A 27,399-nucleotide genomic window follows, 5' to 3' on the forward strand; every position below is an offset into this window, starting at 1 on the left:
CTCGGTCTCAGCCTCGCTCAGAACGCTACACTGGCTTCCTCTGGACCGTAGGATCCTCTTCAAAACACTTTGCCTGACTCATAATGCCTATTATGGCTTAGGCCCCTCCGGTCCGCAGATACAAATCTGTTCACAGTACCGAGGTTTAAAAAGGCAAAATGGGGAGGAGGAGACTTCTCGACTGTTGCTGCTAAGTAGTGGAACTAACTCCCTCCTGGGAGATCTCTCTGGGCAGGTGTCACATTCTCTCTTCCGTAAAGCCTTGAAGACCTGGCTTTTCACACAGCTTCCAGTGTGAGCATGCCTTTCTGTCTGCTCATTAGCTCCGCAAAGTTTAATATTCATTCATTCATTCATTCAACTGCTGTGAGAGCTGAGGCCTGGGAGTGAAATGGGTGATGAACGAGAACTGCTGATAGAGCTGAGGCCTGAGAGTGAAACCCCCTTGTGAATAAGAACTGTTGAGGAGAGGTGGGGCCAGAGTGTGAAAAGGATGGTGGACGGACCCGCGCGTGAGAGGTCGGACCAGAGAGTGACTTCCTGCCTCGAGCTCCTGGGAGTCCAGGGGCGCAGATGTTTGTAGCCCCGGCAGCCGGTGCGGTGTAGGGTTGTGGGTGGGCTCCGCGCCTCCTGCCCGGAGCACCATCGCATTAACCATCACCCCAGCCCCTCGCCGCACATTTTTATTCTGGTGCTGGCTGCAGTCTGCTTTGATGAGGGCAGGAGCCCGCCTCGGGCTGGGCGACATCTGCGCGCCCTCGAAGTTCCAGCACCAATGACTGTAATGAGGCTTTTGACCCTGAAAGTTGTAAATGTCGTATTTAGAATAATGAATGGAGTATTTATGCAGCATCCTAATCTCATGTCTGCCTATAATTAATATTACCATCAAATGACGGCTGTGCGAGGCAGGGGGGCTTTGTCCAGGATCACAGGGCTGGTGTACGCGCCGGGACGTGCTTCACTTGAGTTGAGTGGGAGCGGGTTGGGGGTTCCAGGGGCGGGGTCCTCCTGATTGTCTTTTACTGTTTCAATTACGTTTGCCATGTGTTGATTTATATATGTTTTGTTTTTTTCTCCCTGGCGTCTGCAGCTCGACATCTGGTCCAAGTCGAACTATCAAGTCTTTCAAAAGGTGAGTCCCGCCCAAGAGGCGTCTTTTCCAAATAACGGTGATAAAGTGACACGGGTGAACCGCGCCGCAGCTGGAGTTTGCCACGGGGGCCTCCTGCCAGCTGTATTTCCTTTTGTCATGTGTAAACCATATATCAAGAATGACCTATAATATGCCAGGGTCAGTGGCAGGCTCCCACGTGGCTGATGCACAATCGCACACTCACACTCATGCATGCACTGTCCCTTGCACACTCACACTCATGCATGCACTGTCTCTCGCACACTCACACTCATACATGCACTGTCTCTCGCACACTCACACTCATGCATGCACTGTCTCTCGCACACTCACACTCATGCATGCACTGTCTCTCGCACACTCACACTCATGCATGCACTGTCTCTCGCACACTCACACTCATGCATGCACTGTCTCTCGCACACTCACACTCATGCATGCACTGTCTCTCGCACACTCACACTCATGCATGCACTGTCTCTCGCACACTCACACTCATGCATGCACTGTCTCTCGCACACTCACACTCATGCATGCACTGTCTCTCGCACACTCACACTCATGCATGCACTGTCTCTCGCACACTCACACTCATGCATGCACTGTCTCTCGCACACTCACACTCATGCATGCACTGTCTCTCGCACACTCACACTCATGCATGCACTGTCTCTCGCACACTCACACTCATGCATGCACTGTCTCTCGCACGCGCACTCACTCACATACACTGGTTTTCAGTGTCTCGCCGCCAATCTTCTGCATGGCCCTGGAACTGGCGTCACCTAGCATCCTTTGGGGGGGAGGGAGGGGGTGTTTGATGGGAGCTGCATGAATGCCCCCTGCTGATGCACAATCAGACACTCACACTCATGCATGCACTGTCCCTTGCACACTCACACTCATGCATGCACTGTCTCTCGCACACTCACACTCATACATGCACTGTCTCTCGCACACTCACACTCATACATGCACTGTCTCTCGCACACTCACACTCATGCATGCACTGTCTCTCGCACACTCACACTCATGCATGCACTGTCTCTCGCACACTCATGCATGCACTGTCTCTCGCACACTCACACTCATGCATGCACTGTCTCTCGCACACTCACACTCATGCATGCACTGTCTCTCTCACACTCATGCATGCACTGTCTCTCGCACGCGCACTCACTCACATACACTGGTTTTCAGTGTCTCGCCGCCAATCTTCTGCATGGCCCTGGAACTGGCGTCACCTAGCATCCTTTGGGGGGGAGGGAGGGGGTGTTTGATGGGAGCTGCATGAATGCCCCCTGCTGGTCCCAGCGCCTGGAGGTCTCGGGTGCCCTGCGCCTACAGCCTGGCAGTAGGAAGCCGCCCCAGCCCCTCCTGGTTTGAGGGCGGAGCTCCACCAGTGACCAATGATGCTCATTCAACAGATTTTTTTGGGGGGGGGGGGGGGGGAATGAAATGCTGCCGGAGAAGTCACAAACCAAGCTGTGCACAGCATCCTTCACACCTTCCCAACTTCAACCTTCGTGGGCGGCAGCACAAGAAATGCAGCACCACGGAGAGTCATGCTGGGGGGGGGCGGAGCACATCAAGATCCAGCCTTCGCTGGGGAGGGGTGCAAGAACTGCGCAGGAGCAGTCAGACCTGCAGCCTAGAGTAAGGTGAGGTGCAAGAGCTGTCCTGGAGCAGTCAGACAGGCAGCCTGGGGTGAGGTCAGGCGCAAGAGCTGCGCTGGAGCAGTCAGACAGGCAGCCTAGAGTAAGGTCAGGTGCAAGAGCTGTCCTGGAGCAGTCAGACAGGCAGCCTGGGGTGAGGTCAGGCGCAAGAGCTGCGCTGGAGCAGTCAGACAGGCAGCCTAGAGTAAGGTCAGGTGCAAGAGCTGTCCTGGAGCAGTCAGACAGGCAGCCTGTGGTGAGGTCAGGTGCAAGAGCTGTGCTGGAGCAGTCAGACAGGCAGCCTGGGGTGAGGTCAGGCGCAAGAGCTGCGCTGGAGCAGTCAGACAGGCAGCCTAGAGTAAGGTCAGGTGCAAGAGCTGTCCTGGAGCAGTCAGACAGGCAGCCTGGGGTGAGGTCAGGTGCAAGAGCTGTGCTGGAGCAGTCAGACAGGCAGCCTGGGGTGAGGTCAGGTGCAAGAGCTGTGCTGGAGCAGTCAGACAGGCAGCCTGGGGTGAGGTCAGGTGCAAGAGCTGTGCTGGAGCAGTCAGACAGACAGCCTAGGGTGAGGTCAGGTGCAAGAGCTGCGCTGGAGCAGTCAGACAGACAGCCTGGGGTGAGGTCAGGTTCAAGAGCTGCGCTGGAACAGTCAGACAGCCTGGGGCGAGGTCAGGTGCAAGAGCTGCGCTGGAGCAGTCAGACAGGCAGCCTAGGGTGAGGGCGGGTGCAAGAGCTGCGCTGGAGCAGTCAGACAGCCTGGGGCGAGGTCAGGTGCAAGAGCTGCGCTGGAGCAGTCAGACAGGCAGCCTAGGGTGAGGTCAGGTGCAAGAGCTGCGCTGGAACAGTCAGACAGACAGCCTAGGGTGAGGTCAGGTGCAAGAGCTGCGCTGGAGCAGTCAGACAGGCAGCCTAGGGTGAGGTCAGGTGCAAGAGCTGCGCTGGAGCAGTCAGACAGACAGCCTGGGGTGAGGTCAGGTTCAAGAGCTGCGCTGGAACAGTCAGACAGGCAGCCTGGGGTGAGCTCAGGTGCAAGAGCTGTGCTGGAGCAGTCAGACAGGCAGCCTGGGGTGAGGTCAGGTGCAAGAGCTGCGCTGGAGCAGTCAGACAGGCAGCTGGGGTGAGGTCAGGTGCAAGAACTGCGCTGGAGCAGTCAGACAGGCAGCCTGGGGTGAGGTCAGGTGCAAGAACTGCGCTGGAGCAGTCAGACAGGCAGCCTAGGGTGAGGTCAGGTGCAAGAGCTGCGCTGGAGCAGTCAGACAGGCAGCCTGGGGTGAGGTCAGGTGCCAGAGCTGTGCTGGAGCAGTCAGACAGACAGCCTGGGGTGAGGTCAGGTGCCAGAGCTGTGCTGGAGCAGGCAGACCTGCAGCCTAGGGTGAGGTCAGGTGCAAGAGCTGCGCTGGAGCAGTCAGACAGGCAGCCTGGGGTGAGGTCAGGTGCAAGAGCTGCGCTGGAGCAGTCAGACAGACAGCCTGGGGTGAGGTCAGGTGCAAGAGCTGCGCTGGAGCAGTCAGAAAGACAGCCTGGGGTGAGGTCAGGTGCAAGAGCTGCGCTGGAGCAGTCAGACAGGCAGCCTAGGGTGAGCTCAGGTGCAAGAGCTGCACTGGAGCAGTCAGACAGGCAGCTGGGGTGAGGTCAGGTGCAAGAGCTGTGCTGGAGCAGTCAGACAGGCAGCCTGGGGTGAGGTCAGGTGCAAGAGCTAAGCTGGAGCAGTCAGACCTGCAGCCTATGGTGAGGTCAGGTGCAAGAGCTACGCTGGAGCAGACAGACAGACAGCCTGGGGTGAGGTCAGGTGCAAGAGCTGCGCTGGAGCAGTCAGACAGACAGCCTGGGGTGAGCTAAGGTGCAAGAGCTGCGCTGGAGCAGTCAGACAGACAGCCTGGGGTGAGGTCAGGTGCAAGAGCTGCGCTGGAGCAGTCAGACAGACAGCCTGGGGCGAGGTCAGGTGCAAGAGCTGTGCTGGAGCAGTCAGGCAGGCAGCCTGGGGTGAGGGCGGGTGCAAGAGCTGCGCTGGAGCAGTCAGACTGCAGCCTAGGGTGAGGTCAGGTGCAAGAGCTGCGCTGGAGCAGTCAGACAGACAGCCTGGGGTGAGGGCGGGTGCAAGAGCTGCGCTGGAGCAGTCAGACAGCCTGGGGCGAGGTCAGGTGCAAGAGCTGCGCTGGAGCAGTCAGACAGGCAGCCTGGGGTGAGGTCAGGTGCAAGAGCTGCGCTGGAGCAGTCAGACAGGCAGCCTTGGGTGAGGTCAGGTGCCAGAGCTGTGCTGGAGCAGTCAGACTGCAGCCTAGGGTGAGGTCAGGTGCAAGAGCTGCGCTGGAGCAGTCAGACAGGCAGCCTGGGGTGAGGTCAGGTGCAAGAGCTGCGCTGGAGCAGACAGACAGGCAGCCTGGGGTGAGGTCAGGTGCAAGAGCTACGCTGGAGCAGACAGACAGGCAGCCTGGGGTGAGGTCAGGTGCAAGAGCTGCGCTGGAGCAGTCAGACAGGCAGCCTAGGGTGAGGTCAGGTGCAAGAGCTGCGCTGGAGCAGTCAGACAGGCAGCCTGGGGTGAGGTCAGGTGCAAGAGCTGCGCTGGAGCAGTCAGACAGGCAGCCTAGGGTGAGGTCAGGTGCAAGAGCTGCGCTGGAGCAGTCAGACAGGCAGCCTGGGGTGAGGTCAGGTGCAAGAGCTGCGCTGGAGCAGTCAGACAGGCAGCCTAGGGTGAGCTCAGGTGCAAGAGCTGCACTGGAGCAGTCAGACAGACAGCCTGGGGTGAGGTCAGGTGCAAGAGCTGCGCTGGAGCAGTCAGACCTGCAGCCTATGGTGAGGTCAGGTGCAAGAGCTACGCTGGAGCAGTCAGACAGGCAGCCTGGGGTGAGGTCAGGTGCAAGAGCTGTGCTGGAGCAGTCAGACAGACAGCCTAGGGTGAGGTCAGGTGCAAGAGCTGCGCTGGAGCAGTCAGACAGGCAGCCTGGGGTGAGGTCAGGTGCAAGAGCTGTGCTGGAGCAGTCAGACAGGCAGCCTGGGGTGAGGTCAGGTGCAAGAGCTGTGCTGGAGCAGTCAGACAGGCAGCCTAGAGTAAGGTCAGGTGCAAGAGCTGCGCTGGAGCAGTCAGACAGGCAGCCTGGGGTGAGCTCAGGTGCAAGAGCTGTGCTGGAGCAGTCAGACAGGCAGCCTAGGGTGAGGTCAGGTGCAAGAGCTGTGCTGGAGCAGTCAGACAGACTGCCTAGGGTGAGGTCAGGTGCAAGAGCTGTGCTGGAGCAGTCAGACAGACTGCCTAGGGTGAGGTCAGGTGCAAGAGCTGTGCTGGAGCAGTCAGACCTGCAGCCTGGGGTGAGGTCAGGTGCAAGAGCTGTGCTGGAGCAGTCAGACAGACAGCCTGGGGTGAGGTCAGGTGCAAGAGCTGTGCTGGAGCAGTCAGACAGACAGCCTGGGGTGAGGTCAGGTGCAAGAGCTGTGCTGGAGCAGTCAGACAGGCAGCCTGGGGTGAGGGCGGGTGCAAGAGCTGCGCTGGAGCAGTCAGACAGACAGCCTGGGGTGAGCTAAGGTGCAAGAGCTGCGCTGGAGCAGTCAGACAGACAGCCTGGGGTGAGGTCAGGTGCAAGAGCTGCGCTGGAGCAGTCAGACAGACAGCCTGGGGTGAGGTCAGGTGCAAGAGCTGTGCTGGAGCAGTCAGACAGGCAGCCTGGGGTGAGGGCGGGTGCAAGAGCTGCGCTGGAGCAGTCAGACAGCCTGGGGCGAGGTCAGGTGCAAGAGCTGTGCTGAAGCAGTCAGACAGGCAGCCTGGGGTGAGGGCGGGTGCAAGAGCTGCGCTTGAGCAATCAGACAGACAGCCTGGGGTGAGGTCAGGTGCAAGAGCTGCGCTGGAGCAGTCAGACAGGCAGCCTGGGGTGAGGTCAGGTGCAAGAGCTGTGCTGGAGCAGTCAGACAGGCAGCCTGGGGTGAGGGCGGGTGCAAGAGCTGCGCTTGAGCAATCAGACAGACAGCCTGGGGTGAGGTCAGGTGCAAGAGCTGCGCTGGAGCAGTCAGACAGGCAGCCTAGGGTGAGTTCAGGTGCAAGAGCTGCGCTGGAGCAGTCAGACAGACAGCCTGGGGTGAGGTCAGGTGCAAGAGCTGCGCTTGAGCAGTCAGACAGGCAGCCTAGGGTGAGGTCAGGTGCAAGAGCTGCGCTGGAGCAGTCAGACAGGCAGCTGGGGTGAGGTCAGGTGCAAGAGCTGCGCTGGAGCAGTCAGACAGGCAGCTGGGGTGAGATCAGGTGCAAGAGCTGTGCTGGAGCAGTCAGACAGGCAGCCTGGGGTGAGGTCAGGTACAAGAGCTGTGCTGGAGCAGTCAGACAGGCAGCCTAGGATGAGCTCAGGTGCAAGAGCTGCACTGGAGCAGTCAGACAGGCAGCCTGGGGTGAGGTCAGGTACAAGAGCTGTGCTGGAGCAGTCAGACAGGCAGCCTAGGATGAGGTCAGGTTCAAGAGCTGCGCTGTAGCAGTCAGACAGGCAGCCTGGGGTGAGGTCAGGTGCAAGAGCTGCGCTGGAGCAGTCAGACAGGCAGCCTAGGATGAGGTCAGGTGCAAGAGCTGCGCTGGAGCAGCCAGACAGGCAGCCTAGGGTGAGGTCAGGTGCAAGAGCTGCGCTGGAGCAGTCAGACAGGCAGCTGGGGTGAGGTCAGGTGCAAGAGCTGCGCTGGAGCAGTCAGACAGGCAGCTGGGGTGAGATCAGGTGCAAGAGCTGTGCTGGAGCAGTCAGACAGGCAGCCTGGGGTGAGGTCAGGTACAAGAGCTGTGCTGGAGCAGTCAGACAGGCAGCCTAGGATGAGCTCAGGTGCAAGAGCTGCACTGGAGCAGTCAGACAGGCAGCCTGGGGTGAGGTCAGGTACAAGAGCTGTGCTGGAGCAGTCAGACAGGCAGCCTAGGATGAGGTCAGGTTCAAGAGCTGCGCTGGAGCAGTCAGACAGGCAGCCTGGGGTGAGGTCAGGTACAAGAGCTGTGCTGGAGCAGTCAGACAGGCAGCCTAGGATGAGCTCAGGTGCAAGAGCTGCACTGGAGCAGTCAGACAGGCAGCCTGGGGTGAGGTCAGGTGCAAGAGCTGTGCTTGAACAGTCTGACAGGCAGCCTAGGGTGAGTTCAGGTGCAAGAGCTGCGCTGGAGCAGTCAGACAGGCAGCCTAGGGTGAGGTCAGGTGCAAGAGCTGTGCTGGAGCAGTCAGACAGGCAGCCTAGGGTGAGGTCAGGTGCAAGAGCTGTGCTGGAGCAGTCAGACAGGCAGCCTAGGATGAGCTCAGGTGCAAGAGCTGCACTGGAGCAGTCAGACAGGCAGCCTGGGGTGAGGTCAGGTGCAAGAGCTGTGCTTGAACAGTCTGACAGGCAGCCTTGGGTGAGGTCAGGTGCAAGAGCTGCGCTGGAGCAGTCAGACAGGCAGCCTAGGGTGAGGTCAGGTGCAAGAGCTGCGCTGGAGCAGTCAGACAGGCAGCCTAGAGTAAGGTCAGGTGCAAGAGCTGTGCTGGAGCAGTCAGACAGGCAGCCTAGGGTGAGCTCAGGTTCAAGAGCTGCGCTGGAGCAGTCAGACAGACAGCCTGGGGTGAGGTCAGGTGTAAGAGCTGTGCTGGAGCAGTCAGACAGACAGCCTGGGGTGAGGTCAGGTGCAAGAGCTGCGCTGGAGCAGTCAGACAGACAGCCTGGGGTGAGGGCGGGTGCAAGAGCTGCGTTGGAGCAGTCAGACAGACAGCCTGGGGTGAGCTCAGGTGCAAGAGCTGCGCTGGAGCAGTCAGACAGACAGCCTGGGGTGAGGTCAAGTGCAAGAGCTGCGCTGGAGCAGTCAGACAGACAGCCTGGGGTGAGGTCAGGTGCAAGAGCTGTGCTGGAGCAGTCAGACCTGCAGCCTAGGGTGAGGTCAGGTGCAAGAGCTGCGCTGGAGCAGTCAGACCTGCAGCCTAGGGTGAGGTCAGGTGCAAGAGCTGCGCTGGAGCAGTCAGACAGGCAGCCTGGGGTGAGGGCGGGTGCAAGAGCTGCACTTGAGCAGTCAGACAGACAGCCTGGGGTGAGGTCAGGTGCAAGAGCTGTGCTGGAGCAGTCAGACAGGCAGCTGGGGTGAGGTCAGGTGCAAGAGCTGCGCTGGAGCAGTCAGACAGGCAGCCTGGGGTGAGGTCAGGTGCAAGAGCTGCGCTGGAGCAGTCAGACAGGCAGCCTGGGGTGAGGTCAGGTGCAAGAGCTGCGCTGGAGCAGTCAGACAGGCAGCCTTTGGTGAGGTCAGGTGCCAGAGCTGTGCTGGAGCAGTCAGACTGCAGCCTAGGGTGAGGTCATGTGCAAGAGCTGCGCTGGAGCAGTCAGACAGGCAACCTGGGGTGAGGTCAGGTGCAAGAGCTGCGCTGGAGCAGTCAGACAGACAGCCTGGGGTGAGGTCAGGTGCAAGAGCTGCGCTGGAGCAGACAGACAGACAGCCTAGGGTGAGCTCAGGTGCAAGAGCTGCACTGGAGCAGTCAGACTGCAGCCTAGGGTGAGGTCAGGTGCAAGAGCTGCGCTGGAGCAGTCAGACCTGCAGCCTATGGTGAGGTCAGGTGCAAGAGCTGCGCTGGAGCAGTCAGACAGGCAGCCTAGGGTGAGCTCAGGTGCAAGAGCTGCGCTGGAGCAGTCAGACAGGCAGCCTGGGGTGAGGTCAGGTGCAAGAGCTGCGCTGGAGCAGTCAGACCTGCAGCCTATGGTGAGGTCAGGTGCAAGAGCTGCGCTGGAGCAGTCAGACAGACAGCCTGGGGTGAGGTCAGGTGCAAGAGCTGCGCTGGAGCAGACAGACAGACAGCCTAGGGTGAGCTCAGGTGCAAGAGCTGCACTGGAGCAGTCAGACAGGCAGCCTGGGGTGAGGTCAGGTGCAAGAGCTGCGCTGGAGCAGTCAGACCTGCAGCCTATGGTGAGGTCAGGTGCAAGAGCTAAGCTGGAGCAGTCAGACAGACAGCCTGGGGTGAGGTCAGGTGCAAGAGCTGCGCTGGAGCAGACAGACAGACAGCCTAGGGTGAGCTCAGGTGCAAGAGCTGTGCTGGAGCAGTCAGACCTGCAGCCTAGAGTAAGGTCAGGTGCAAGAGCTGCGCTGGAACAGTCAGACAGGCAGCCTAGAGCAAGGTCAGGTGCAATAGCTGTGCTGGAGCAGTCAGACCTGCAGCCTATGGTGAGGTTAGGTGCAAGAGCTGTGCTGGAGCAGTCAGACAGGCAGCCTAGATAAGGTCAGGTGCAAGAGCTGTGCTGGAGCAGTGAGGTCATGTGCAAGAGCTGTGCTGGAGCAGTCAGACAGGCAGCCTAGGGTGAGGTGAGGTGCAAGAGCTGTGCTGGAGCAGTCAGACAGGCAGCCTAGGATGAGGTCAGGTGCAAGAGCTGTGTTGGAGCAGTCAGACAAGCAGCCTAGGGGGTGATCAGGTGCAAGAGCTGTGCTGGAGCAGTGAGGTCAGGTGCAAGAGCTGTGATGGGGCAGTCAGACAAGCAGCCTAGGGTGAGGTCAGGTGGAAGAGCCAGAAACACCCTCGGGTGATGCTACAGTGAGGTACTCTCTCGTTGATCACTTTTATTTTGTAAGAGTGAGACTAGATCTCGTGTGACATTTTTAAAGAAACAAACACACCTTGTCCCAAGAGACCAGTGTTAAATAACACATCTAGGGGATTTAGAAAAATGGATTATCAAATCCTCACAGCGGGTTCTCTAAAGTAGTTGTTAGCAGGGTGAGGCCCTTTTTAGGTCTCGCCTCTCAATGCGCATGCGCATTACATTCATTGCTTGTTCCCTGTTGTTCTCATCTTCATCTCCCCCATGGTTACTCCTTTCCCAGGTCTATCTCCATTGCTCTATCTTCCACCTCTCATGCCTCTCTCCCAAACTCATCTTCTCCCTTTCTATACTCAACTCTCTCCCTTTCTATAATCTCAGACTCCCTCTGCCTTTCTATAATCCCTCTCCTGCTTCTCTCTCTTGCTTCGCTCTTGGGCTCCCTGTCCGTTCTTCTCGCCCTTGCTTCACTCTTGGGCTCCCTCTCCGTGCTTCTCTTCCTTGCTGCACTCTCTGCTCCCTCTCTGTGCTTCTCTCCCCTGCTGCACTCTCGTGCACTCTAGAGATGTGGCATAACGACCAGAGCTGCCATCTAAGTCACGTAAATACAAAACATGTTGCATTCCAAATGCTATAGGTGTCACATTCGCGAAAGTTATAACTATTGGCATTGTAAATGACAAAGCTATCCATTTAGCTATTTTAAAAAGCAACACATAAATAAAATATTTGTCATTTACAAGACCAATAGCTCCAACTTTTCTAATGCGAGACCTATTGCATTTCCAATGCTTGTTTCTGATACTGCGCCCCCCTCATCCTCAAGATGGGACTGGGGTGTGTGCTTCACCTTGCCTTGCCTCACCCACCTGAAGGGTGGGTTTGGCAAAGGTGGGCACACCTTTCCTCCTAACTTGGTTTTCCCGCCTATTCTCCTGCCCAAAGTGAGGGACAGAACTTGTGGGAGCCAGTTGCTAGGGGGGATCAAATAGCAGGAACTGCTTCCAAAGGTGGCAGGCCTTTCAAGCTCCCCCTTCCTTGACCCCACCCATCTCGGGGAAGGAGGCATGACACCTCTTCCTTGGATGGACTTTGTTTCTGGACCCAGTGAGCTGAGGCCCTATACTTAGGGATCCAGAAACCTGTCTAATGGTGGCCAGTGGCGGGCAGCCATTCAGGAACCACACCAGGGCTGGTTGTTTTTCAGGGGGCATCTCTAAGATACCCTCTGTGTGCATTTTATATCAAATCCAGCACAGACATCAGTGTGGGTTTAATGTGCTGAGAAGTTTGATACCAAACTTCCCAGATTTCAGTAGAGCCATTATGGAGCTGTGGAGTTCGGAATTACAAACTCTAGACCATATACTCTTTATGGCTTTACTACGCATACAATGTCCAAGAATGGACTTGGACACTGTAGGGGTAGAGTGTTCATGCCTCTCTACCCTCACCTGGGAGCTAGTGCACCCTGCTAGAGGGGTGACTTGGCTTACAGCTCTCGAAACAACGAGAAGAGCTTTCTATCATGTACCTGCAAATTCAAGGCTTATTACGGCCGGGCATAGGCCATGCCCTACGCTGTGGGTGGGTCGACCATCAAAAAGCATTCTCCTATTACGAACGCCTTTGCATATTGCCATGGATTCCGGTATTGGAAGGAAATCCAGAGTCACAATGCTTACCCAGTGCCCCAGTATATAAGATTACTTTCAAGTATTAAGGTATGAGGTTCAGATCTTTTTGGAACCCATTTCTTCTGATTTTCCCAGCTCATTTTTACTTCCCATTCATTTGGCCTTGAAAAAGTCCGTAAAACGAAACACGTGTTGGCTGCCAGTGTCTCTCCCCCTTTTGATATGAAAAGACCGGAAAATAAAAGAAAGAACATTTAAATTGGACTACCTTGAATTTTGTTTACGGTTACTAACCTACTTACTGTATGGACTACTTTTTGTGTGCCTCAGTATCTGTGTATGTTAATCGAGGGGTGACTTACCTAGGCCGCAAGCAGTGGGTTGAAAGCATGGCACATAAGGATGTGTGCCATGTTGACTCTTCACTTTTCCCTGCACCAAAACACTCAGCCTGCAATGGCAGTGTATGGGGGTTACAGTGCAGAGCCCCAAGGGTGGCACAATTGGTGCTGCCGCCTTTAGAAGCCTTCCCTTGTCACAGTGCCCTTGGTACCCATGGTACCCTTTACAAGGGGCTTACCTGTGGCCAGAGAGGTACTAATTGAGGGTACAGAGATACAGCTTTTGGAGAGAACTCAGGCCCTGGGAACCTGATTGGTAGGGATCCAGGGCACACCAAGTCAAAGTGCAACCCATGTCAAACAAAAAGTGGGGGAGAACCATGCAAAAATGGGCTCTTTCCTACTCAAGAGACTTGTGCAGTACTCTGCACCGAACTCGGTGGTGGCCAGATGACTGCAGTGGCTGGTAAGGTATTGTGCACCGAGCTCAGTGCTGCAAAAGACCGGTGCTGTACTGTGCACCGAGCTTGACTGTGGCCAGATGACTGCAAGAGCCAAGTGCAGTTCTGTGCACCGAGCTCAGCTGTGGCTAGATGACTGCAAGAGCCAAGTGTAGTTCTGTAGTAGGGGATCTCTGTGTATAGTCATAATCTAGTGAATAGTCCCGCCCATGTGCGTGGACCCCGGCAATCAAAAATAATCTCTTAAGTTGTCAAAATAATGCAGAAACTGCAAAGACACTTAAGAGAGAATTTAAAGACAAATAATGCAGCCTATATCCACAGGCTACACTGTCCAGTACTTCAACTAGAAATTCCACCAAAAATCACCACACACAGCACAGCCTGCTAGTTTCTACCATAGAGAAACCTGCCTCCCCCAGTCAAAGACTCAGGAATGATAGAGAGGAAGGTAGGGACAGACAAGCCCCATAGGCTGCCATTATGTGGCTTAAATAGGATACTGTGCCTTTAAGAGAACTTTCCAGAACTTCTCCCAGTATCCCAGAATGCATAGCAGGTCCCTCTACTTTCAGTTCTTTTTTCCGGCTCCTGCTTACAGGACCCTGGCATTGAGCTCTCCCTTTCTCAAGGGTTTATTCGAATTGTTTTTGCACTTTTGACTTTTAAAAAGTGTTGCAGTTATTTCTTGGTGCTCTCCTCTCCCTTTTGTGCTGTTTTCTAGGTGTTTTGGGGCTCCAAAATGCCTGGCCTTTTTGTGAAGTGCCCAGCATGTGAGAGGAAGAAGGCCAAGAGTGATCCCCATGAGGTCTGCATCGTGTGCCTTCCGGAAGATCATGTCCCTGAGGATTGTGTAATCTGCCAGCAGCTTTCTGCTCGGACCTTGAGGGACAGATTGAAGATCAGGCTGGCTGGCCTGGAGGATAGGCGTCTGCGGGCTGCAGGTGGGTCTAGGCAGCCTGGGATGGTTCCCTCTGCCTCTGCTGAGGCCCCTGGGGGGCTCCCCGGGGGCAGGAAGTCCAGCAATCGGTCCCATTCTCCGTCGACGTCGATGGCATCGACGACGGCGTCGAGAGGGATGACGACGGCGTGCTCCCCTTCGGCTCGACGGCGAAGGAGAAGCCGACGTCGAAGCCGCCGTCGACGTCGTCGTCTTCGTCGACGTCGAGATCTTCCTACCGCGTTGAAGGCACAGTGACGTGTATCGACGCTCGCCGTCGAAGCGGCGCCGACGCTCGCCGTCGAGGCGACGCCGTCGGTCGTCGTCGAGGCGACACCGTCGATCGCCGTCGAGGCGACACCGCCGGTCGACGTCGAGGGGCTCCTCGATGTCGGGAACATCAAGACGACGGCGACGCTCGTCGTCGAGGGCGGACCGCCCGACGTCGAGAGGACGACGGGAGACGTCACGGAAGAGGAGGTCGACGTCGAGGAGTCGGCGTTCGACGCCGAGGAGAAGAGGGTCGACGCCGAGGAGACGGCGCTCGACGCCGGAGTCCAGGAGACGTCATTCGACGCCGGAGAAGCGTCGTTCTGCGTCCAGCAGGCAGCGGTCAGCGTCGAGGAGCAGGTCACCCTCTCCAAAACGGCGGAAAAGGGACTCTAGTCCCAGGAGTCACGCTGCTTCCAGCGGTGGTCGCAAGAGGAAGAGGTCGCCTGCGGATGGGGATGGCTCTCCGCACCCCTCGCCTAAAGGGACACCGGGCTCGGTGTACTCGGAGGTGTACACTCCGTCTCGGCCCAGGACTCCGACTCCTCCCCCCGTGCCTAAGGAGGACCCTCCGCCCAAACCACCACTGCCTTCAGGGGACCCTTCTCCACCTCCGGTCCCTCCGCATGGGCCCGCACCGCAGCCGAAGGTTCCTCCGCCGAGGTCCACTTCCCGGCCGTCCCTGCCTGCTCCTCCCAAGGGGACTCCGAAGCCGAAACCCCGGGAGGAACCGAAGACACCTCGTGATGAGCCGAGGAAGACCCCTCCGCGCAAACCAAAGGAGCGCCCACGGGCTGGCAGGTCTCGCTCTCGCTCTGGGCGGAAGGAGAGATCGAGGCACAGATCATCCACGAGATCGAGGCACCGCCATAGGAGGCGCGAGTCTCGCTCACACACGAGGTCCTCTGGGACCAGGGATTATTCGCCTACCCTATCGGGGTCACCGGACACCAGAGTGTCCCCGATAGATGACCTGGTTGCCTTTCAGGACGTACTGTTGCGGGGCGCGGCGAAGCTCGGCATATCCCTGACAGTGCCTACACCGAAGACATCGGTCATTTTCGAAACGCTACATCAGAAGCATCTGTCTCGTCCTCTCCTGCCCCTGGTGCCGGGCCTGGAAGAACCTGCTATGGCTCTGTTCCTCACCCCGGCTGTGACGAGGGCGGCTCCGTCGAGATTACTAAAGAAGTACCGGGCTCCCGACTCGGATCCGGCCTTTTTGAGAGCTGAGCCTCCGCCTGACTCCGTCATCGTCACGGCGGCCCGCAAGCAGCATGCCACCACCCCGACCTCCACGGTTCCCCCGGACAAGGAATCGAGATGGATGGACTCGGCAGGGAGGAAAGTTTGTGGTACTTCCGCGACCTCCATGGAAGCGGCGAGTGCCACGGCTTTGTTGGGTCGCTACGACCGCGCCCTCTGGGACTCGCTTGAGCGCTTTGCGGAGCATTTGCCCCGGGAACAGCGTGAAGACTTCATGGAAGTCCTGAGTGAGGGGATGCTGGTGGCCAACCAGATAATCAGCGCGGCTGCGGACTCTTCCCTGTTGGCGGCTCACGGATTTTGCCACGGGATCAACCAACGGCGCCACGCATGGCTCCGGCTTACGTCCCTGAAACCGGACGCACAGCAGCGGGTGGCCAATCTGCCGTTTTCCGGTGAGACCCTCTTCGGGAAACATGCTGATGATGAAATGGCCCGCATGAAGGCGGAGGCCGAAACGCTGACGGCTGTGGGCCTGGAAAAGCCCAAAGAGACCAAGAAGCAGTACCGCCCCTTCCAACGGCGGTTCGGCGGGCAAGGCCGAGGAAGAGGACAGGCTTCGGGGCACTCGCAGCAGCAGTTCCGGAAGCCGTTCCAGAAGCGGCAGAAGGGCAGGGGAGGCCAGCAGTCGGCTCCGGCGCCCAAGGGCCAGGCGGGGTCTAGGCCCTAGGAACTTACTTCCCCCGGATCCGTTACCCACTCCGGTAGGGGGAAGCATCCAACTTTTTCTGGCAGAGTGGAGAAAAATTACTCAGGACAAGTGGGTGCTGAATATTGTTTGCAATGGATACAGTCTTCGGTTCACCAGCCCTCCTCCAGCTATTCCCCCGGTCAGCTCGCAGTTTCAGCTGCGCGAGCTTCAGGCGGAAGCGGATATCCTGTTGAGGAAAAGGGCGATAGAAGACGTACCTCGGTCTCAGAGAGGAAGAGGTCTGTACTCTCGGTTCTTCCTGGTTCGCAAGAAGGACAAGAACGAGTTCAGGCCCATTCTGGATTTGCGACAGGCAAACAAATGGATTCGCAGAGAAAAGTTCCGCATGCTGTCGTTGCATCAGATTTACCCTCAGTTGCAACAGGGAGACTGGCTTTGTGCTATAGACCTACAGGATGCTTACTTCCATGTGCCCATTGCACACAAACACAAAAAGTTCCTGCGGTTCCAAGTCGGCACCAATCACTATCAATACACAGTACTCCCATTCGGACTGAAGTCTGCGCCGAGAACATTCTCGAAGTGCATGGCGGTGGTAGCAGCACACCTGAGGAAGAACAAGGTGTTCGTCTACCCGTACCTGGACGATTGGTTGATCAAGGCATCCTCCTTCTCGGAAGCGCGAGCACACTTCCAGAAGACGTGCGTTCTCTTGAACAAGCTGGGGCTGCACATCAACATGGCCAAGTCTGTCCCGACTCCGGTCCAATGCATACAGTACTTGGGAGCCTCCATCAATACGCTGTCAGCAAGCGTGTCTCCTTCGGAAGAGCGACGATTATCACTCCTTCGGAAGGCTCAGGCTCTCATGACGTCTCCATCTACAACAGTGAGGACGGTGTCTTCTCTACTGGGTTCGATGGCCTCTTGTATCTTCCTGACGCCACACGCACGGCTGCACATGAGACCGTTGCAGGAGTGCTTGGAGGACCAGTGGGATCAGAGGAGAGGATCTTGGGACGACAAGATTCGACTGTCGCTGCATGCTCTTCAGTCTCTGAAGTGGTGGTGTTCGGCGGAGAATCTCCTCAAAGGAGTTCCCTTTCACAAGGACATACCCAAGCAGACTGTCGTGACGGATGCGTCTCTTCTGGGATGGGGAGCGCACTCCGGGACTCTACAGATTCAAGGCACGTGGTCACCGATGGAGACCACGTATCACATCAATTTCCTGGAACTCAGGGCTGTTCACTTGGCGCTGAAGGCCTTTCTTCCGTCCTTCCAGACCAACTCTCTGCTTGTACAGACGGACAATACCACCACGATGTATTACCTCAACAAGCAGGGGGGCTCGAGATCGCGCACTCTGTCACAGGAGGCGCAGGCGATCTGGCACTGGCTCCTGGCCAGAGGACTGACGATAACGGCCACCCATCTACCAGGTGTGCAGAATGTTCAGGCAGACGCACTGAGCAGACTGCTTCAGGAAAACCACGAATGGGTCATAAACGACGAAGTGCTAGGAGAAATCTTCGCAAGGTGGGGAACTCCAGACGTAGATTTGTTCGCCACCGCCGAAAACAGCAAGTGCAGAGACTTCGCCTCCAGGTACTTCCAACAAGGGACGCTGGGGAATGCGTTATGGATCAACTGGACGAACGGTTTTCTGTACGCCTTTCCTCCCATTCCTCTGATTCCGGCGGTACTCATCAAGCTGGCCCGGTCCAGGGCTCGGATGATACTCATCGCCCCGGAGTAGCCCAGGCAGTGGTGGTTCACGGACCTTCTTCACCGATCTCTCCTTCCTCACATTCGGTTGCCGTGCAGGCCGGACCTTCTCACGAAGTTCGGGGGACGGATGTTACACCCCAACCTCTCGTCTTTGAGTTTGGCGGCATGGCTCCTGAGATAGTGCAATATGGCCATCTGAATCTGCCCGATGACTGCATGGACATACTGAAGGAGTCTAAGAGACCTTCCACTCGGACTTCATATGCTTACAAGTGGAAGAGGTTTTGTTTCTGGTGCCAGTCTAAGAACCTTGATCCTACGACCTGCAAGGAAGATGTCATCCTTCCTTACCTTTTACATTTGGCGCAGTCTGGCCTTAATGTCCATTCCATTAAGGTACATCTTGCTGCATTGACTGCCTACAGGAAATGCCCTTCACAGACTTCCTTTTTCCAGATCCCTGTGATCAAAGATTTTCTGGAAGGATTGAGAAAAGTATTCCCTCCTGTCAGGCTTCCCTCGCCTTCGTGGGAATTGAATGTGGTGCTGTCCAGATTGATGAAGGAGCCTTTTGAACCTATTCATAAGGCTTCGTTGCAGCACCTGTCCTGGAAGGCGGCGTTCCTCGTGGCCATTACATCGGCCCGCAGGGTGAGTGAAATTCAGGCGTTGTGCTGTAATGAACCTTATACTGTATTTCATGCTGCTAAGGTTGTTATGCGTACTCACCCAAAATTCCTTCCCAAGGTTATTTCTGATTTTCATGTCAACCAGACTATAACTTTGCCTACGTTTTTTCAGAACCCTTCATCCCCAGCGGAGAGGTCTCTCCATTCCCTGGATGTTAGGAGGGTGTTGAAATTTTATCTGGATAAAACCAAGGATATTCGTAGGTCTGACCAGTTGTTTATCAATTATGGATCGGTCAGGACGGGTCTTGCGACCTCTAAGCAGTCCATCTCTAGGTGGATTATGTCCTGCATACAATTGTGTTACCAGAAGGCTAATAAGACCTTAGGAGGTAAGCCTAAGGCTCATTCCACCAGGGGCAAAGCTGCCACGACAGCCTTGCTCCGTAACGTGCCGATTGCTGAAATCTGCAAGGCAGCCACTTGGAAGTCGGTTCATACCTTTGCTAAGCATTACTGCCTGGACACTGACGCCAGGGCAGACGCTCAGGTTGGGCAGGCTTCGCTGCGGAATTTGTTCGCACAGTAGTGGCGTTATGTATTTATTCTCCACCGCCGCTTTGGTGTGGGGATGGGCTTGCCATTCTATTCACTAGATTATGACTATACACAGAGATCCCCTACTACAGAAGGAGTAGTTTCTGTCCTGTAACTCCAGTTCTGTAGTAGGGGTATCTCTGTTATAGTCATAAGCGCCCGCCCTCCTCCCCGGTGGAGATTTTCATCATGTAAAGAATGCGACAGGTCTGGCGTGCTTCGCCTTCAAAAAGAACTGAAAGTAGAGGGACCTGCTATGCATTCTGGGATACTGGGAGAAGTTCTGGAAAGTTCTCTTAAAGGCACAGTATCCTATTTAAGCCACATAATGGCAGCCTATGGGGCTTGTCTGTCCCTACCTTCCTCTCTATCATTCCTGAGTCTTTGACTGGGGGAGGCAGGTTTCTCTATGGTAGAAACTAGCAGGCTGTGCTGTGTGTGGTGATTTTTGGTGGAATTTCTAGTTGAAGTACTGGACAGTGTAGCCTGTGGATATAGGCTGCATTATTTGTCTTTAAATTCTCTCTTAAGTGTCTTTGCAGTTTCTGCATTATTTTGACAACTTAAGAGATTATTTTTGATTGCCGGGGTCCACGCACATGGGCGGGACTATTCACTAGATTATGACTATAACAGAGATACCCCTACTACAGAACTGGAGTTACAGGACAGAAACTACTCCTTCTGTGCACCGAGCTCGGTGGTCGCCAGGTGACTGCAGAGGCTGGTAAGGTACTGTGCACCAAGCTCAGTGCTGCAAAAGACCGGTGCTGTACTGTGCACCGAGCTTGACTGTGGCCAGATGACTGCAAGAGACAGGTGCAGTTCTGTGCACCGAGCTCAGCTGTGGCTAGATGACTGCTAGAGACAGGTGCAGTTCTGTGCACCGAGCTCGGTGGTCGCCAGGTGACTGTACGAAACCTTAGCAGTACTGTGCACCGAGCTCGGTGGTGGCCAGTGTAGGAGAGTAGGGTCTGCAATCCTATGATCACCCAGATTTTTTTGCTTTTGTTTCACTGGTTTACGACTTTCTCTGGCTGTGGGCCTGCCAATCAGACCCACAGCCTGGCTGTTCTCTTTCTAAATTACCACATGTACCCTAGGTGCATTTACCAATTGGTACTGGGCCACCTTATCAGACCCTGTCACTCAGGGCATAGGTGTACCCAGGGCTGCCAGGGGCTGCAGCATGTATTATGCCACCCCTGGCTGGCCTCCTAAATTTGACACAACTGGCTGCATGACAGCTGGGGCAAAGTCGTGTAACCACACTTTGCTGTAGGTGTAGTATACCTATACCTAACCCTAAAATGGACACACAGATTCCTATCAGTCACTCCTATGGCAGGCCTTGACAATACTGAAGGCAGAGTGCTTGGAATCGTGTGAGATGGTGCTCTGGCATGAGCTGAGCCTGTCTGCAGCTTGCGGAACCAAGTCCTAGTAGCTGTTCCATGATATCGCATACCATATACTCTTAAGTGCATTATAATCCTCGCGGTTAAATGCTAACTTTGGTATTGCTTTATCAAAACATGTCGAGTAAGGTGTCATACGAATTGGACCCCTCGCCAATTCTGGCGACGGGGTTAGCATTCCACCCTTCTAGAGGGACACGACATGTATGTAACTGTGAACCCCGGTTAAAGTTAACTGAAGCCTCAGCTCCACAAAATGGATGCTGCCACCACAGACACGAGTCTGACCCCCTGCAGCTGGGAGTCCTTCCAGCGAGGGGAGCCTGGACAAAGGGTTTCCTGTCAGGGGCGGTGCTAGCACCGTCCCAGACATGGTTTTGTGTATCCTGGGTAGGCAGGGCTTTACAGGAAGGTGACTGCTGAGTGGCACCCCGGTGCTCACTACGCATAGGCCGGTCTGAACCAGTTCCAGGGGCACTCCAGCCCCTGGCCTGGGGAAGTCCGGCATGGCAGAGGGGTGTAACCACCCCCCACCTAGTCCCACCCATAGGCAGGACCTAGTCACCGGGTCAGCCCCCTTTTTTAGTATAAAGATGGGAGCGGGCCCCCTGTTCAAATTAGATCATCTTTGGAATCAAGACACGACTTTCTTCGAAAGGACTTCAAGATTTCTTCCTCAAGATTCTCCCTTGTGGCTAAGGAGTAGTCACCCTGCATCAAGCGGGCACCATCCTAAAGAACACTGCGGTCTGCTGCAAGTCCTTCATCACGAATCCGACAACCCAGCTCGACGAGACCCGGCTTCCCTGGCACCTCTGACCTCTACTCACCTCTACAGCAAAGCTGAGAACCGTGAGTGCGACGAGACCTCGAGGGACCGACGATCGCCAAGACTGCACGACATCTTTACTGCAAGCCCACCGTGTCCTCCACTGGTGAGTGCTTTGGGGTCCGAGAAGCCCCGACCCTGCGCAGCTCCAGCACCCAAGGACAGCCTCCCTGCATCTCCACGATCTGCGTGGGGCCCTTCTGCTGTTTGCTGTGCACCGCGTTGTTTGGCTACTAGCCGGCTGGCTTGTGGCCTTCTGAACGACGCCCGACGACATCTCTTCTGCTGGTCTGGTTGCTCCAGGCTGGCCCTTGCTTCCTTTTTCAAGAGAGGCACCCCGGACCCTCCTGGTCCACTCCAGACGCCATTTTAGGTCCACCGCGTGGGCTTGAATTTGCCAAGGCTTTGTTGCCCAATCCTGGGTCCAGCGACGCCGACAGCTTCTATCTTCGTGGGACAGCTCGATCCTCCTTCCTGGTCACCGACAACGCCTCCTGGTCCGTGAGATCTTCGAGTCAAGCGTCACCCACTCACCTAGTCGAGGTGGCTACCATCCGGTGCCCTCCTGGTGCCCACTGACTACTGGCTAGTAGTCTCGAACTTGGTCCCCTCTGCTTTCAGGTGTCATCTATCTTCAAGATCCAGGCTTGGATCCGACTGAACTTTCTTCACTGGTCACCGGCCAGCATCTTTTCTTCCGGCTCCTGGTCCGTCTACGAGGATTCCCGACGTCTTTTCAGACCTATGCAGCTGCAGCCCCTGGGCTAGGTAACTTCGGCATTTCGGTGCCCCAGCATAGCCTCACTATCTAAGGGTCAGGATCTACTTTCGTTTTCTCCCTACCAGGTCGGGTTCGCCCGAGAACACTAACTTTCCAATTTCTAGCTACCATAGACTTTTGTCCGCATCTCGCGTGAGAGTGCACACACTGCACCCGAGTCCCCTAGGCCTCCTAGAAGTAATCTAACGATTCCCTAGTCAAGTCCTAGCGATTCCAAAAGCTATTAGTACTGTACTTACCTGCTAGGAATTTCGCATTCCACTTTCAGAGTATATGGTTTTCCGTGCCCCTCGGGCATTTGTATATACTGTGCTAACTTAAGTATTTTTGTAAGAGTTTTGGTTTGTGCTTAGTACCCTGTCCTCATAAAGAGTACAGGGCTGTTGTGATCTTTAATAAATAACTGTTTATTTTCATAACACTTGTGTGGTGTCCTTTCACTTGGTGTTCAAGGGGTATATGTGGTATAACAGCTGGCTTAACACGCCCTCTCGAGTCTTTAGCCTTAGACTGCTCGTATCCACGCTACTAGGATAGCTGGTCTATAAGGTTGACTTACAACCAATCATCAATAAGGGTTGCTGGACTGATACATAGTGTTCACTAGAATAGTGAGCACTGCATATCAGGCCACCTTCTCACATTGGTGAGCAGCGGTTGGGATTTGAGCTTGCTGTTGTTTTACCACACGTATCCTAAGAATATCTTGTTGAAAGATCACATAAGTACTGTTAGGTACATATAACTAAAGCTTAGAATACTCTGAGTTCTACTGAACCAGCTGTTGTAGCTCCTCAAGGCTTAGCACACCTTGGCTGCAACTCTTAGCAAGGGATCAGTAGGTAACACATAGTGTAGGTAGGTGCATCACTTACACCACACTAGAAACAGTATGTCGGACAAAGGAGGAAACACTGAGTCTCCCCTTGTGTCAGTTGACCCTCCACAGGTCATCCCTTCAAGATATACTGCGCTTAGCTTCCATGAGTTACGACAAGTGTGTACCTCTAGGAAGATTAAGCAGGGGTCTAACCCCACAACTGCCTTTCTGATTGGTCTCTTAGAGACTCATGATGCAAGGAGGGCTGGTAACCCAGACCCTTCTAATCCAGATGGCAATATGCCCTCCTTACAGGGTCCCTTTGATACCCAGGACCATCCCCTTCAGGAAGCAGATGATGCTGATGATGAGGATGATGATTTGGTATCAGGGGATGAGGCAGATAAGGGACAGGTAGAAGTCAGCAGACTAACCAGGTCCAACTTAAGCAGACATGAGATGGGCACTAGGGGACCCCTGGGGCCACTATCAGGTCAGCTTAACATTGGGAATGGACGAGTTAGGTCTCTATCAAGAGGCTCTAACAGATCCCTTCAAACCAATGGCTCTCAACGCTCCTCTCAGAGAGGGATGACATCTACCCAGAGGAGAGTGTATGCAGCTAAAGAAAAGGCAGCCAATCTGAGGATTGAAAGGGAAGAACTTGCCCTGGCCAAAGAGAGGCTTGCCTTTGCTAGAGAGCAACAGTTGAGTGGGGCAGTCCCCACTGGTGGCAGCAATGTACCTAGCAATAGGGAAAGGAGTTTTGATACAAAACACCTAGGTAAGATAGTGCCCCCCTTTAAACAAGGGGATGACATCCACAAATGGATTACTGCTTTGGAGAGGGCCTTCACTGTGCAAGGTGTTCCCCCAAGTCAGTGGGCAGCTATCTTGTGGCTCTCCTTTGAGGGTAAAGGTAGAGACAAGCTCCTCACCACAAGGGTAGAGGATGCTAATGATTACCAAGTCTTGAAAAATGCACTGGTTGATGGGTTTGGCCTAACCACTGAACAGTACAGAGTGCTGTTCAGGGATACCCAGAAAACTCAGTCTCAAGATTGGGCTGACTTTGTAGATTGTGCCACTAAGGCTTTTGAGGGCTGGTTGCTGGGCAGTAAGGTTACTGATTATAAAGGATTGTATAATTTGATGATGAGAGAGCAAATTTTAAACAATTGTCAGAACCAGTTGTTGCATCAGCATCTTGTTGACTCAGATCTGACCTCTCCCCAAGAATTGGGAAAGAAGGCAGACAGATGGGTTAGAACAAGAGTTAAACAGAACCAGGGCCAGAATCAAGGTGGTCAGAAGAAAGCAGACCAGAAGGGTAAAGATTCTAAGGGGGAACAAAATGACCAGAAGTCTTCGACAGGTCCCCAACAACCCAAAGAGGGTGGGGGTCAGGCTCCCCAAAAGAAGAAAGAAGGCCAATCTAAAAGGTGGTGCCAGTACTGCAAAAGTAAAACTCACTGGTTTAGTGAGTGCACCAAGAAAGGAGGAGGGCAGACTCCTGCCACTGCAGCCACTTAGGCACCTGTGCCCCCTAGTACAGTCAGCAGTGGTAGTGCACCTCCCAAGGGTTTAGTAGGGTTAACCCTGGGTTCTGAGGGGTATGACAACTTAGTTGGTACACTCACTCAGGCTGTCCTTGTCAGTACAGGGGATATGGATATGTCCCCTGACATAAGTCCCAATACTTTGGGCAAATACAGACAGACACCTTTCATTAATGGAAAAATGGCTCAGGCCTATAGGGACACTTGTGCCAGTGTCACAATGGTGACACCTAGCTTTGTGGACCCTGGACAGATCATGCCAGGTACAGAATTCCTGGTGACCAATGCAAGCAATGTCACTACCAATCACAGTATGGCAAGTGTAGCTTTCTCCTGGGGAGGGGTAACTGGCCAAAAGAAGGTTGTAGTTAGTTCAGACCTCCCAGTGGATTGTTTGTTGGGCAATGATTTGGAGTCATCACAATGGTCAGAAGTGGAGCAGAGGACTCACCTGGAAATGTTAGGCTTGCCAGCACATGTGTTTGCTGTGACCAGGTCACAGGCCAGGAAATGCCTCACTGAACAGGTGCTGGATCCTGGAACAATGGACCAGACACCTTCCAAGAAAAAGAGCAGTAGGGTTAAGGCTGTGCCTTCCCCCTTGCCCCAGGTCGTGGATCAAGTCTCAGAGGAGGCTGACCTACAGGAATTGAGGGAAACTGAGCCTAGAGAGTTTGAACTTGATCAAGTTGAATTCTTGGGTTCAGGGGGACCCTCAAGGGAAGACCTGGGGAAGGACCAGTTAGACTGCCCTTCTCTTGAACCCCTCAGACAGCAGGCTGCTGCTGAGGCTGCTGGGAACGCCACAGGTACCCACAAGGTATACTGGGAAGATGGACTCCTGTACACTGAGTCAAGAGACCCCAAGCCTGGCATGACCAGGAGGCTGGTTGTACCCTTGTCTCAGAGAGGTTTCCTACTTACCTTGGCCCATGAGATTCCCTTAGCAGGTCACTTAGGCCAGACAAAGACTTGGGACAGGCTTGTCTCACACTTTCACTGGCCTCACATGAATGAGGATACCAAGGAGTTTTGTCGCTCCTGTGTCACTTGCCAAGCCAGTGGTAAGTCAGGTGGCACAACAAAGGCCCCCCTTATACCAATGCCTGTGGTGGGGGTGCCCTTTGAAAGAGTGGGGATTGACATTGTTGGTCCAATGGAACCCCAGACAGCATCAGGGCACAAGTTTATACTGGTGGTAGTGGATCATGCCACCAGGTATCCTGAAGCTATTCCACTTAGGACCACCACAGCACCTGTGGTGGCAAGGGCCCTAGTTGGAGTGTTCTCCAGAGTGGGCTTCCCTAAGGAGGTTGTCTCTGACAGAGGTGCAAACTTCATGTCAAGCTACTTAACTGCTATGTGGAAGGAGTGTGGTGTCAATTACAAATTCACTACACCCTATCATCCACAATGCAATGGGCTTGTTGAAAGGTTCAACAGGACCCTAAAAGGGATGATTCATGGACTACCTGAAAAGCTCAGGCGTAGATGGGATGTCCTGATTCCCTGCCTTCTGTTTGCTTACAGAGAGGTCCCACAAAAGGGGGTTGGCTACAGCCCTTTTGAACTTTTGTATGGGCATCCTGTGAGAGGCCCCCTGTGTTTGGTGAAGGAAGGATGGGAGAGACCTCTCAAAAAGCCTGCAACCAACATAGTGGACTATGTACTTGGTCTCCGCTCCAGGATGGCTGAGTACATGGAGAAGGCATCTGAAAACCTTAAGGCCAGTCAAGAACTTCAAAAAGCTTGGCATGACCAAAAGGCTGTCCTGACTGTTTACCAGCCTGGACAGAAGGTGTGGGTGTTGGAGCCAGTGGCCCCAGCAGCACTCAAAGACAAATGGTCTGGGCCCCACACAATTCTTGAGCAAAAGGGAGAGGTCACCTACCTGGTGGATCTTGGAACTCCCAGGAGTCCCCACAGGGTACTCCATGTCAACAGGCTCAAAGCATATGTCGACAGGAAGGACATGAGCTTGCTCATGGCCATAGATGAGGGACAGGAGGAAGAGAGTGACCCTCTCCCAGACCTGCTCACTCAGAATCCTGATGATGGGTCAGTAGATGGTGTTGTCTTTTGTGGCAGCCTCTCTGAACATCAGCAGAAATACTGTAAACAGGTTCTTCAGTCTTTCAGACATATGTTCTCTCCGACACCCAGTCAGACCAATTGGTGTACCCATGAGGTTGACACTGGTGACAGCTTGCCAGTTAAGAGTAAAATCTACAGGCAGCCTGATCATGTTAGAGACTGCATAAAAACTGAAGTGCAGAAAATGTTGGAGTTGGGAGTTATTGAACCCTCAGATAGCCCTTGGGCTAGTCCAGTAGTTCTAGTGCCAAAACCTCACACCCAGGATGGTAAGAGAGAAATGAGGTTCTGCGTAGACTACAGGGGTCTCAATGCAGTCACTAAGACTGATGCCCACCCAATACCAAGGGCAGATGAACTTATAGATAGATTGGCTTCTGCCAACTACTTAAGTACATTTGACTTAACAGCTGGGTATTGGCAAATCAGGTTAGCTGAGGATGCCAAGCCCAAGACAGCATTTTCAACCCCTGGTGGGCATTATCAATTTGTGGTAATGCCCTTTGGTCTGAAAAATGCACCTGCCACCTTCCAAAGGTTGGTGAATCAAGTCCTTACTGGGCTGGATGACTTCTGTGCAGCATATCTAGATGATATTGCTGTCTTTAGCTCCACCTGGGAGGATCACCTGGTCCACCTGAGGAAAGTGTTAGAGGCTCTGCAAGCAGCAGGCCTCACTATCAAGGCCACCAAGTGCCAGATAGGGCAGACACAGGTTGTATACCTGGGCCACCTTGTAGGTGGAGGCCAGGTTCAGCCACTGGAGAGCAAAATACAGTCAATCAGGGACTGGGCTCCTCCAACCACCCAGACTCAGGTTCGAGCTTTCTTGGGCCTGACTGGATACTACAGGAAGTTTGTCAGGAACTATGGTTCCATTGTGACACCATTAAATGAACTGACAAGTAAGAAAATGCCAAAAAAGGTTCAGTGGACAGCAGGCTGTCAAAAAGCATTCGATGACCTAAAGCAGGCCATGTGCACAGCACCTATACTTAAGAGTCCAGACTACTCCAAACCATTCATTGTCCAAACAGATGCTTCTGAGTTGGGTGTGGGAGCTGTTCTATCTCAACTGAATTTTGATGGTCAGGATCAG

The 27,399-nt window shown here is 54.6% G+C and overlaps 1 protein-coding gene across 1 annotated transcript in view; it reads left to right on the forward strand.

Moving 5' to 3' along the window:
• The window catches only part of MED27 (mediator complex subunit 27), a 939,037-nt gene that overhangs the window by 817,712 nt on the left and 93,926 nt on the right, over positions 1–27,399 (forward strand). The window contains exon 6 of the mRNA XM_086924771.1: positions 1,094–1,135. Coding sequence (XP_086780897.1) covers positions 1,094–1,135 — 42 coding nt within the window. The remainder of the gene's footprint in view (positions 1–1,093; positions 1,136–27,399) is intronic.

Source organism: Lissotriton vulgaris, chromosome 5 (genome assembly GCF_964263255.1).
Source record: "Lissotriton vulgaris chromosome 5, aLisVul1.2, whole genome shotgun sequence".
NCBI classification, from domain to species: Eukaryota; Metazoa; Chordata; class Amphibia; order Caudata; family Salamandridae; genus Lissotriton; species Lissotriton vulgaris.